Raw genomic sequence first — 13,244 nt, forward strand, 5'->3', positions numbered from 1 at the left:
CATTTTTTGGGCGGCCGAAGCTAAGAATATCCGAGATTGAAGAAGAAGCACGACATCCGTTGGATAGACATCCAACGGCCACTGCTGCTAGAACCGTGTCTTGACTATAATAAGTTGGCAAAGCCTTGCATACGCGTCAACTTATTTTTTTAGGGGACACGTCACTTAGTAGGCCCACAAGTGTGTGGCAGAGAACTTATAGCCCATTTGCGTTTTGTAAGAATGTACAGCCCATTTTGGAATTCTAATGGAATTTACAACAGCCCATTTACAGTTTGTTAAAAGTACAGCCCATTTTCTAGCTAGGAAAATGATTAATAATTTCAACCAACCGTTGAAGACCGAATTCAACAAAATTTCCCACATTTTGATGGGCTCCAAAATATTTTTATCCTGAAATTTTTAGTCAGATTAAATATAAATTTGTATTAGGTAAAAATCCAATGAAACATTGCGCGCGCAACAATGAAAATTTAAGATTTTCAAAATCCATAAATAATATTTTATAAACTAATTTCGTGTTTGGTGCATTTTTTATAGTTACTGCCTAGTTTTTATAATTACATCCCATTTATTATTTTTTAAAGCCCATTTTCCTGTTAAGCCTAATGTATCCCTCCTAGGAAAGATTTGCAGCCCAGCGGGGTGGAGAATAACAAGTTCACTTTGCCTCGGTATTCCTCAAAAAGACGTATAGTTGGGCTAGCCATTTTCATCTTGAAAAAATTAGTATCTGGGCTGGATGTCTGGCCTGGGCTAGACGGGACACAACCCGCCCAGTTAATACCCTGCTCTCCTCTGAACAACAACGAAATCATCGCCAAGAAAAACTCTGCAGTGCTCACGCTTCAAAAAGACAAATACTGCTTGAGCTGCTTGGTCCCAGCTGTCGGCCGCACCTTGTGCAATTCTCTCGTTTATATTGACTACATAGGTTGACAATGGTGTGGGACCGTGATGTCAGGAAACCAGGAGAAAGCAAAAAACATATAGTTGTACATAATAAGGAGGCACTTGCGTACGTACGGCTATGGCCCTAGTGGGTCCCTAGTGTCATCCAGTCAAAGTAAAGTCATCTCCTGAATCCTCATGTTCGTTGACGATGTTAACAATGCTCGGCGCCACGGCGAGCGCAACAACTCGAAGGACAACGGAGAGGGCCTCGCGGGCCCTACGGATGGTCTGATACAGCGCCCGCTACTCATTCAGGAAGCCAGGATCATCGGACACCTATGAGCACCTTCGAGAAACTGAGACGGCATGAAACGGTAAGGCCGCGCTTGGGAGCTCTGGTTTATTTCAAACCTGTATTAACATACAAGTGTAATTTACTCGTCATCGAAAACAACGCGTAAAATATAGGCGTAATGAAACCGAGGGCCCGAGGTCCATAAGTAAAACCGGCGGGTTACGCGTGTAATTTGAGAGACCAGTGTATTTTATGAGCACTGCTATATGGACGACATTACCAGACGAGTGTCACCTCCAGAAGGACCAACTCTACGACCCCGCCAACTCCAGCACGTACGCACCTATCCCCTGCGGCTCCCCTGCCTGCACGGAGCTCGGTAGCAGCCACAGCAGTGGTTGCTCCGCCGGCTCCGACCAATGCAAGTATATCCTCGACTACGGCGACGACAGGGTCACCGCCGGGACATACATCAGCGACACGCTGAACTTGTCGCCCACCATCGCGGTCAAGGGCTTCCGGATCGGGTGCAGCCACGCCGTGAGGGGCACCTTCAGTGACCAGACCGCCGGCGTCCTGGCCCTCGGCGGCGGCGCCGGGTCCCTCCTTGCGCAGACCGCGGAGACCTTCGGCAACGCCTTCTCCTACTGTGTCCCGCACCCGAGCTCCGATGGATTCCTCTCGCTGGGCGGGCCGGTGGGGAAATCGTCGCAGTTCGCGAGCACGCCTCTGATCAAGAACCAACACGCTCCGACCTTCTACATCGTCCGCCTAGAGGCAATCACCGTGGCCGGGAGGCAGCTCGACATGCCGCCGGCTACATTCGCCGGTGGTGCGGTGATGGACTCAGGGGCGGTCGTCACGCAGCTGCCACCGTCGGCATACGCAGCGCTGCGGGCAGCGTTCAGGAGCGCCATGACGGCGTATGGCCCGCTTGCGGATCCCGTACGCAACCTTGACATGTGCTATGACTTGACCCGCTTCCTCGAGGTCAATGTCCCCAAGGTGTCCCTAGTGTTCGCAGGCTATGCCACCTTGGAGCTCGAGCCGGCGTCCATCATGCTGGACGGCTGCCTGGCTTTCACGGCCTCCCCTGGCAGCCACGGCTCCATCGGATTCATCGGCAACGTGCAGCAGCAGACCTACGAGGTTTTGTACGACGTCGGCAGCGGGAGCGTGGGATTCCGCAGTGGCGCGTGCTGATGTGGCAAGCTGCAGGACAACCACGGCCAGTTGTACGTGTGATGCATGATTGGCCCCCTAATATATATCTGGGGTCTACAAGCTAGCTTGCTCATTGGGATGGAGCTAGTTTGTGAGTATAAATAAATGCAAGAAAGAAGATTGATGTAATACTTATATATGCATGTAATTTTATATAGTTCTATATATGCATGTAATTTTGTTCAACGGTTGTATGATTGTAAACCTTATAATATAACCTTACACATTGTCAAGGAATTCAACCGATATAATTACTCTACTTATTGATGTGCAATAATGTAATATGACTATTAAGAAGCATTCTGATTGTGGAGGTGGTTTCGCACTTTTTACTACAACAAAGGTGTTTGAAGGATTCCTCGGCAGAAACTAGAACGCACTCCTTCAATAATTGACGAGCTAATTGGTTGTTGAACTTCAGACAAAGATTGTTGGGCATGAAAGCGGTCACCAGCGGGTTGATTGGCCTCACCAGCTCATACGTGTTCATGAGGCGTGGTTTTTTTCTTTTCTTGATTAATAGTATTTGTTTCTGGATGCTTGCATTGTAAGATTTGGAAGCGTTCCTACTCCTCGATGAGGAGCCGCGTTGGTTTATATTGAACGAGGCAGAACAGCCCTGCCGTGGCTTACAAGAAGAGGAAACTGATCGCAAGGATTCGGTTGTAAGGAGGACTCCTAAACAGCTACGCGAGGGAGAGAGATAGAATAGAGTTGAGATTACAATGCGGAGATAAACGTGAACTCTAACACCCTCCCTTAATCTCAACTATTCTATGTTTAGATTCCTCTTGAACTCTTCAAATGGTTTTGCTGGTAGTGCCTTGGTGAACCCATCAGCCACTTGATCTTTGGAAGGGATGAACCATATCTCAAGTTTCTTTGCTACAACCCTTTCAGGCACAAAGTGAAAATCAATCTCTATATGCTTGGTTCTTGCATGAAACACTGGGTTTGCAGACAAGTATGTTGGTCCCAAATTATCACACCATAAACATGAGATGCGATTCTGCTTGCCCCCCATTTCATCCAGTAGTGATTCAATCTAAATGATTTCTGCAGTGGCATTAGCTAAGGATTTATACTCAGCCTCTGTACTTGACCTTGATACAGTGGCTTGTTTCCTAGCACTCCAAGAAACAAGATTAGGCCCAAAGAACACTTCAAAGCCTCCGGGTTGATTTTCTATCATCACTGCAATCTGCCCAATCAGCATCAGAGAATGCACTCACAATACTAGAATTAGAGCGTCTGAAATGCAGTCCTACTCCCATAGTATGTTTGACATATCTTACAATTCTCTTAATAGCTGTCCAATGTGCAGTAGTGGGTGCATGCAGATATTGACAAACTTTGTTAACAGCAAATGAGATATCTGGGCGAGTAAGAGTCAAGTACTGTAATGCTCCAACAATACTTCTATAATTTGTGTTATCTTCCTCGTGAAGTGGCTCACCTTCATATGCTGAAAGTTTCTCTGAGGAGGACAAAGGTGTAGGTACAGGCTTGCAGTTTTTCATCCCCATACGACATAGAAGCTTAGTAACATATTTCTCTTGTTTTAGTACTATGCCATCTTGAGTCTTCTTAACATCAATGCCTAGAAAGAAGTGCAAATGTAACATCCCAAAATTCTAAAATTTGGAATGTTATGTTAAATAATTAATTATGATTGTTTGTTTGTTGTGTGATTGATTGTGTGAAAATGATTGGAAATTGAAAACTTTTTGAAAGTTGAATGAGAGGGAATAAAAGGACTTTCCCAAAACTTTTCATCTTGCATTTTGATCTTCCTGAATTCAAATTCATTTCATCACAAAACCCTAGAGTGAAGATACTATGCCTTCTTCCATTTAAAGAAATGAAAAAAGGGGTTTGAAAATGATTTGAATTCCATTTGAAACATTTCGAATTTAGAAACTTTAAGAGCATCTCCAGCCGTTCGCCCCCCCAGGACGCATAAAAATCGCCCCTTGGGGGCGAGCCGGCGATACAATCGGCGCTGGGAGCGGTTTCGTGCCCAGTCGTTGCCCCCAGGCGCCGATATTGGCCCACTTATCATCCCCATTTTGGCTTATAAAGGGCCCATATGGGCGACAATAGGCCCATATTCGGCATGGTTTGCCATTGTTCGGCGTTCAATTATGCACATAAATTTTTTTATCACATATTTCATCACAGAAATATCAAATACTTCAACAAAATAGTACAACAACAAATAGTTCAATACAATTTATATAGTGCAACAAATAAAAACTCATATTCCATCACATGTCGCGCCCGATGTCGCCCTTGAGCCTCCATAGATGCTCTATCAGATCTTGCTGCACTTGATGATGCACCTGTGGGTCTCGGATCTCCTGACGCATACTGAGATAGGCAGTCCAGGTTGCCGATAGCTGGTGATCAACTTCGGCTAGAGGACCCTGCCTGTAGTCTGGTTCAGTGTCAAACACTGGGTCTTCTTGCTCGCTCTCGATGATCATGTTGTGCAAGATGACACAGCAAGTCATAATCTCCCACATTTGATCTTTCGACCAGGTCTGAGCGGGGTACCGGACAACAGCAAATCGAGATTGGAGCACACCAAATGCCCTCTCGACATCCTTCCTGCAAGCCTCCTGAACCTTCGCAAACCAGGCGTTCTTGCCTCCTGGCATAGGGTTTGAGATCGTCTTCACAAATGTCGACCATCTCGGATAGATGCCATCAGCTAGATAGTACCCCTTGTTGTAGTGCCGCCCATTGATCTCGAAGTTCACCGGAGGAGAATGACCTTCAACAAGCTTGGCAAAGACAGGAGAGCACTGCAGCACGTTGATGTCATTGTGAGTTCCTGGCATACCAAAGAAGGAGTGCCAAATCCAGAGATCCTGTGTGGCCACCGCCTCAAGTACCACACTGCAACCGTCTTTGGTGCCTTTGTACATCCCCTGCCAAGCAAATGGGCAATTCTTCCATTTCCAATGCATGCAGTCGACGCTTCCAAGCATCCCAGGAAATCCTCTTGCTGCATTCTGTGCTAGGATCCGAGAAGTGTCTTCCGCATTGGGTGTTCTCCAGTACTGCGGTCCAAACACGGCCACCACTGTCCGACAGAACTTGTAGAAACACTCTATGCTGGTGGACTCGGCCATGCACCCATAGTCGTCGAGTGAATCACTGGGAGCTCTGTATGCAAGCATCCTCATCGCTGTCATGCAGTTCTGAATGGAGGTGAATCCAAGGGCGCCGGTGCAATCCATCTTGCACTTGAAGTAGTTGTCGAACTCCTGGATGGAATTCACAATCCTGAGGAAGAGCTTTCGGCTCATCCGATAACGGCGCCGAAATGTTTTCTCGCCGTGAAGTGGAGCATCGGCGAAGTAGTCGGAGTAGAGCATGCAGTAGCCTTCGAGACGATGCTGGTTCATTGCTTTCACCCGCCCCGGCGCCGAGCCACCTCGCTGCAGCTTTTCATTGCTCGCCAGCAGCTGGGCGAGGGCAGCGAGCAACATGAGATGCTCTTCTTCATGGACGTCGGCCTCGGCTTCCTCCTCCAGCAGCGCGGCGAGCGCTTCCTCGTCATCCGAGTCCATCGCCGAGGCAGGCAAATCGCCGAACACCTTGCGCCCGGCGGGCGTGTACCCGCTGCTAAACTGCCCCTCCGCGGCCGGAAACGGCCAGCTACTGTTGGAGGGGCTACCGCGGCGAAGCTCTGCTATTTTTCTGGCGGGGAATGGCTATCTAGCGGTGAAGGCCGGCGGCAGGCGCCAGGATATAGCTAGTGGCGGCCGAGGGCGCGGGGGGTGGGAGGCGAGTCGGGGAAGAAAACCTTGACTTTTCCCCTGCCAGTGTGGGCTAGCCGCGCTTTTCCCTTGCGCCGGAGCTCCCAATTTCCCCTAGTGCGCCGGGTTTGGCCTGTGACCGCCGAGCGGAAAAAGGGGCCGAACCGGCGATTTTCGGCGTCCTGGGGGCGCGAGTGGGGCATTTTTTTTGGCGCCGGCGGCGAAAAAGTGGCCTGGGGGCCTGTTGGGGGTGCGGCCGGAGATGCTCTAAGCAATTCAATGAGTTCATGAGGGAAGATAAAATGACTTCTTCAAATTAAAGGAAGAGAGTTGGAAGTTTCAAAGAATAATTTGAAGACACTTTGAAGTTATTTGAAAGTCATTTTTCCATTTGAAGTTGTTTGAAATTCCAGATATCAAATCCTCTTGGGAGTTATTTAGTTTTAATTCAAATTATTTTTATCCTAAAAATAAATAGATGGAAATAAGGGTAAAATGATTCCCTTCAATAGAAAATTAGGAGAAAATATATTTGAAATCATTTTGCTATTTTAAAAATGATTTTTACTGATTTTAAATGCAATAGTAGCACTGTTTGACTTTTATGAATATTTATGGAATTTAGTTGAACTTGAAAAATAATTCATCTTATTGCTGCTATTTTTCTTAGCATTTTGGTATATAATATTCCTACGTAATTTTTTAGTTATTTTCCTATGTTGAAGTTTTTTTTCTGCAAAAAAAAAACACGCGCCCGCCAGCCGGCCCACGGTCTACGGCCCAAGAGCCAGCCCGCACACCAAGCCGGCCCAGCAGCGCCCCAGGCCGCCCGAGGCCTTATGCCTCGCTCGCCCACGCCCCTCTTCCCTCGCTCGCTCTCTCCCACCGCCGCTGCCAGTGGGGCCCGCAACCCTTCGTCCCTAACCTCCTGCTCCTCCCGTTGAGATAGAGCACGCGTGTGCCGCCCGGAACTGCCGGCTGCTTCGCTCAGGATAGAGCTCATCCCCAGTCTCCGCAGCCTCTTCTCGCGCCTATAAATTCCTCCGACTCCCCTCGTTCGATTCTGCCACTCCGCAATGACCCACGCCACTCACAGCCACCGCCTTCGTCGTTTGGATCTCGCCCGCCGGAGCTACCTGGCCGGTCCGTTCCCCCATCCGTAGGACTGCCACGACCCGTTCTTCTTTGTCAATTGACTCCCCGCGTCGAGGCGCATCTGATTGACAAAATTTTGCCGCCTTGGTCGTACCAGAGACGACGCACCGACGCGCCGCGCTCTCGCCGGAGCACCGGAGCTCCGCCGCCTCCCTCTGCTCATCGCTGGCCACCCCACCGCCCGCCGACCCCACCAGCACGCCGCCCACGCCGCGCCCGACCTCCTCGACCCCTTCGTCGCCGTTGCCCGCTGAGGACCGCCGGAGACGCCGTCGTGTCCGCCGTCCGCCGCCTGACGCCAGCGCCGCCGCCCCTGTTCGCCGTCCTCGCTCGCTGTGAGCCGCTGACCCTCAGTCATTTTTGTTGTTGTTGTTGTTGTTGTTGTTGTATTAGATCGGGTAACCGTGGTTTTATTAAATCGTGCAGTTTAGTAAAAAAACCGGTCTCCGGTTTTCTTTTTATTTAGCCGCGGTAGCCGTTTTATTTATTCAGTGGCCGTCTGCCGTTTAGCCTGAGCCGCGAAAGCTTCTCAGTCACCCGGAAGCCGCCACGTGGCCAGGGACCTGGTCACGAATAAAACTTTCACAATTAAGTCCCTGAGATTTCAGTTTAGCCTCTAAACTTCGAATGGTTATATCTTTTTAACCGTAACTGCAAATTCGACGAAACCAGCGGCAAAATGTTCGTGTCGAATAGTTTTATCAGGAGAACCAACTTTGGAAACTTTTGGCCAAATTCAAACTTGAACTTTATTCAGATTTGAATTCAAACATCAAATGGCCATATCTCTTAAACCGTAGCTCCGATTGGTGTGATTCTTTTTGCAACGTGTCATCGTAGCCAAACCCTACCACCTAGACCTTGTCACAATCTGTCTATGATAGTTTTACTATTATGCCATGTATGGACTTTAGTACACATCACAGTTTTGAACCCCATGTCACATGTTGTTTTGCACTTATGATATTTCCATGCTAGTTAACTGTGTTGAATATTCATTTGGTTTTTCTGAGACTTTGTGCTTTGCATGTTCTTCTTGGTTCTCTGAAACGATTGCTTATGTGAGTGCAATGTTTGACTTTATAGATTTCCATCAGAGAGTGAAGAATAGTTCTATTAAGTAAATTTCTGAGAGCGATATAATCTTCATCAACTATTACCAGGCAAGTTCACATTTGACCATTTTTCCAATTACCTATGTTTATATTATGCACTTAGTCCTTTTGTGGTAGTATTGCATGGTAGGATTTATTGTTGCCAGATGGCTATGCCGTTACCTAGTTGTTCATTTGAGGTAGGTTTGATCTATACATCCTTGTCACAACCGTGTAAGTTTATTTTTGCCGCGCTAAATGTAGACATGGTTTGGGAAGCGAACATGGCGAGACATGAGTGACAAAGTAGTAATCAGGACCAAGACTTGTAAATGAACTACCTGGGCGGTATTTGGTTTGAATGGTGGCGAAGTACAGTGGGAGCATGCATGGTTAATCCATGGTGGTGCACCACTAGTGGTTGGCCGCTTAGGCTCAAAGAGATCAATCGTATTCTCATGTCTAGAAGCTTAAGTGTGCAGCCACAAGCCAATATGGGCTCTGGCTTAGTTGAGTAGTTAGTGTGACCCTTTCCGCGATGGTCTAGTAGATGTAGAATGATGTAGGTGTACCGACCTATCCATGGGTTAATGGGTGACATTTTTGAAAGACTATGTCTCGGTCATCCTGTTCTCAAACGCCAGGCAGTGCGAGAACTCCAGGGGAGGTGATCGAGTCTTGTGGGGAAAAGTGCGCAAACCTCTGTAGAGTGTTTTTTTAACTTGACAGTGGGAGAGAACTCCCACTGTATATTTTCTCATATCTATATAAATGGGGTGTTTACATAGACATACCACTCACACACATCTAGCTCCACTCCTGGTGGAACCACCAGGGGTGGGGCAACTACACCATGGTCACTGCTATACACTTGTCTCTAAGTATTTAAAGAGGGAAGAATAAAACACAGTATGTCTCAGCTAAGTGTGCCACAGTATGAAAGCAGGGCAGCTCTACATGTACCCTGAACTCTATGTTGCAAAAGTCCCAAGTCCTCTTTGAATCGATGGAACCAAGATGCAGTGCTTGGGGTTACACCTCTGAAGTGTTTATTGTTTCTTTCCTTCCACAAACTCCAGGCAGCAGTGAAAAATGCTTCAATGAAGAAAGGATTGGGCCAGTTGGGTTGTGCGTTTTGCAACGCATCAAACCTATTTTGAAAATCAATCCAGTGAACACCTATCTTGGCCCAACACCTTTCGCTGAACTGGCAGGTGAAGATCATATGCTCGAGAGTCTCATCTGTATTTTTCCCACAAAGGAGACATGTGAAGTGATTCCCAATGTCATAATGTCTTCTTCTCAGCATGTCACGTGTGTTCAACCTGTCGTGCAGCAGCAACCATCCAAATACTTTGATTTTCATCGTACAATTTGATTTCCAAAGGAGCGGGAAGATGGGATGAGCTATTGCATCACGGGAGAAGTTGTTATAGTATTCTTTTGGCTTGTACTCAGCTATCCCCCAAGCATAGAGCCAAACATCAGATATTGTTGTGGGTGGGTGTATGCGGAATGCTGCATGTTGGACATCTCGCACCTCGTTGAGCGCACGAGCAGACAGCGGTAGGTGAAAGGTTTCATGCAGTTCAGTGTTGGCCCAGAAGTCAGCGACCGTCATGTCTTCCTGTAGAGCAAATGAAAAGGCACGCGATTGCAATGTTTGTAGCACATCATTTGACTACAAGTCTTTCCAAAGCAGCGTAGTCGAGCCATCAACTACTTGGACACGAGTGATCCCTCGGTAGATGGGCATTAATTTGAGAATGTCTTTCCACCAGAAAGAACTCACTAGATCAACCGCATGAGGCACCTGGTTAGCATACCGATTTTCCCAAAGCATAGTAACCCATGGTACGTCCAGTTTATTATAGAACTTGTGGAGAAGTTTCAGCAGGAGGGCTTCGTTGTGGATTTTAATGTTGATCACTCCTAACCCACCTTTACACTTGGGCTTGCACACCAGTTCCGAAGCTGCAAGCGAATTACATTTGTCACCTTGGTCGGTTTTCTTTGTCCAGAGACATCTCCTTCTAATCTTGTCAAGAATTTCAATTAGATTCGGAGGGAACTTGAGCGTGCACATGTCAAACACCAGAAGGGATGTGACCGATGCATTGAGCCAGGAGAGGCAGCCCCCATAGGACATCATAGCGATCGTGGTAGTGAGACGACACTCCATTTTGCAAACTAGAGGCATGAATTCTTGAATGGTTGGTCTTGTAGTGCCAAGTGGCAGGCCAAGGTAGGTGAAAGGCATTGTACCTATAGTGCAGCCGAAAACGGTAGCAAGGCTGGAGGTTGCACTTGCGTCCAGGTTGATTGGTATGAGCGTCGACTTGTGAAAGTTAATTTTGAGGCCAATAGAGGATGCATAGTCAGAGAGAATGTCCTTGACACGGGAAACCTGTTGTGGGCAAGCAGGCAAGACAAGGAGGGTGTCGTCCGCATATTGGATCACTGGGTAATCATTTATCCCATTGCATGGAAAAGGCAGGCTAATATGTCCACGTCGATAAGCATCATTGACCGCGGCTTGAAGTAGTTCAGCTGCCAGGACGAAAATGAGGGAGGACAGAGGATCACCTTGCCGCACACCGCATCGACAAAGGAACTTTCGGCCTGGGACCCCATTAAGAAGGACGGACGAGCGACCCGAGGAGAAGAGGCACTTGGTCCAGGAGATCCACCTGTCATTGAAACCCATCTGTTGCATAATGCAAATCATCGGTTCATGCACGATGGTATCGAATGCTTTGGAGAAATCAAGTTTAAGAATAATGATTGGCCGGCCTGAGTTTTGACATTGATAAAGATATTGATAAGCCCATGCCAGACAATCCTGTATAGTACGCCCTTTAATGAACCCATACTGATTCCGGTGAATGAGGGTGAGAATGACACGTTGAAGTCTGTCTGCTAGCAGTTTGGTAATCAACTTGAGGCAGCAGTTGAGCAATGTAATGGGTCTGAAATCATTGACTGTTTCTGGAGAGTTGGTCTTAGGTATAAGTGTGATAAGACCATCATTGATACTAGTGACATCTAACGTACCTTCATAGAACTGATCACATAGGGTGTAAAAGTCATGTCGAATGATGGGCCAGCGGGCTTTCAAAAACGCCCCACTAAAGCCATCTAGGCCAGGTGCGCGGTCCGGAGGCATATCTTTGACCACATTATCGATTTCCTCATGTGAAAAAGGAGTGGTAAGTTGGTCAAGATTTGTAGCGCGGGGGATAATGTTTGGAAGTTTGAAACAAGAGGGCGTCTTTTGCAGGATGATTGTCAACCAATGTGCCATCCTGAAGCTTGAGTGAGGAGATATTGTTTTGTCGATAACGTTCCGTGGCCACTGCTTGGAAAAATTTGGAGTTTTCATCGCCAAACTTGATCCAACGAATAGTACAACGCTTCTTCCAATAAAGTTTTTGATATTTGAGCAGTCTCAGCAAGTGTGACTTTAGGATACGTCTGAAGTTCATTTCTGGAATTGAAAGGATTCATTTTTTCTCCAGCTCGTCTAAGTCTGCCAGGACATTGTTAAAGTTCGTGATGGCCACTGATAGACGAGAAATATTCTTACTCCAGATTTTGAGAGCGTGTCAAAGAGCTTTGAATTTTCGGCAAAGGATTGTGGCAGCATTTGCGTTCCTAACTGGCCGTTCCCAAACCTCTCTAACTATGTCCATAAACCCTGGGTGTAAGGTCCAGTAAGATTCAAAACGAAAGAGCTTGGATCGGGGGATTTTGGTCTCTATGGTGACAACGCAAGGGGTGTGATCAAAAACGGGCTTGCCAAGGGGTTTAACGAGCGTCTTAGGATATGCGTTAGTCCAATGCAAGGATGTGAAGAACCAGTCAATCTGTTCAAGGAGAGGATCGGTCTGCATATTGCTCCAAGTGTAGGTTCTACCTTTCACCGGAAGCTCAATGAGTTGCTGCTGACGAATGATGTCATTGAACGTAATCATGTCGTGAATGTTACCCCCAGGTTTATTACGATTGTCCGGAGCTCTCATGTAGTTAAAGTCGCCCAAAAGTAACCAGTCTTGGTTACGGGGTATTTGAACATCGTACAACCATTGCGTGAAAACATCCCTGTCTGTACCAGTGCAAGGCCCGTACACGTTAACTAACGTCCAACGTTGAGAGGATTGTGTGCTAACGAACTCGATGGCTAGCGCAAATGGATCAGACGAGAGTACTGAACCAGAGAAAACCGAGCTTTTCCAGATTGTAAGTAACCCCCAGAGGCGCCGCGCGAAGGGACAAAAGCAAAACGATCAAATTGTCTAGGACAACAAGTTTTAATAGAAGCAAAAGTAACCTAAGGCATCTTAGTCTCCTGAAGACAAAGGATAGCAAAACCACTGGTAGAGATAGCATTATTCAGAGCCAGTCGCTTCTTCTTAGAATTGAGCCCACGAATATTCCATGAGAGCACATTCCAGCAGCTCAACGACGTCATATAGAACTCCAATATTAAGCAGAGGTGTGAGAGAGATCCTCTCCCTAGTCATCACTGTCAATCGAAGAGGCAGATGATTTGGGCACGGCAGAAGTTTCAGCAAGCAGGGCTTCTTCAGAAAGTTCAGTAGCAGGTATAGCACATCTGTTAACTCCAATGGATTGCAGACTAACTATAGGAGTTGGGGGCGGGACCTCACCAGCAGAAGTAGCAGCAGATGCCGATGTGCCAATAGACGGGATGACACGGGGCTTAACTTTGGAATTTTTCTTGTGACTGTCAGAGAGGGGAGGAACCTTGAACCCATCGTACATGCTGGAGCGGAGACTGCGGCGCACTTCAGT

At 47.3% G+C, this 13,244-nt stretch overlaps 1 protein-coding gene across 1 annotated transcript; it reads left to right on the forward strand.

Moving 5' to 3' along the window:
• The first annotated feature begins 1,441 nt into the window (after positions 1-1,441).
• Positions 1,442-2,549, forward strand: LOC147957376 (aspartyl protease family protein At5g10770-like). Its single transcript, XM_087531669.1, has one exon. The coding sequence runs from the start codon at positions 1,442-1,444 to the stop codon at positions 2,390-2,392; it is 951 nt and encodes a 316-aa protein (XP_087387795.1). The 3' UTR covers positions 2,393-2,549.
• The last annotated feature ends 10,695 nt before the right edge of the window (positions 2,550-13,244 follow it).

The sequence above is a fragment of the Triticum urartu genome, chromosome 7A (assembly GCF_056163025.1).
Source record: "Triticum urartu cultivar PI428250 chromosome 7A, HENAU_Tu73, whole genome shotgun sequence".
In the NCBI taxonomy this organism is placed as follows: Eukaryota; Viridiplantae; Streptophyta; class Magnoliopsida; order Poales; family Poaceae; genus Triticum; species Triticum urartu.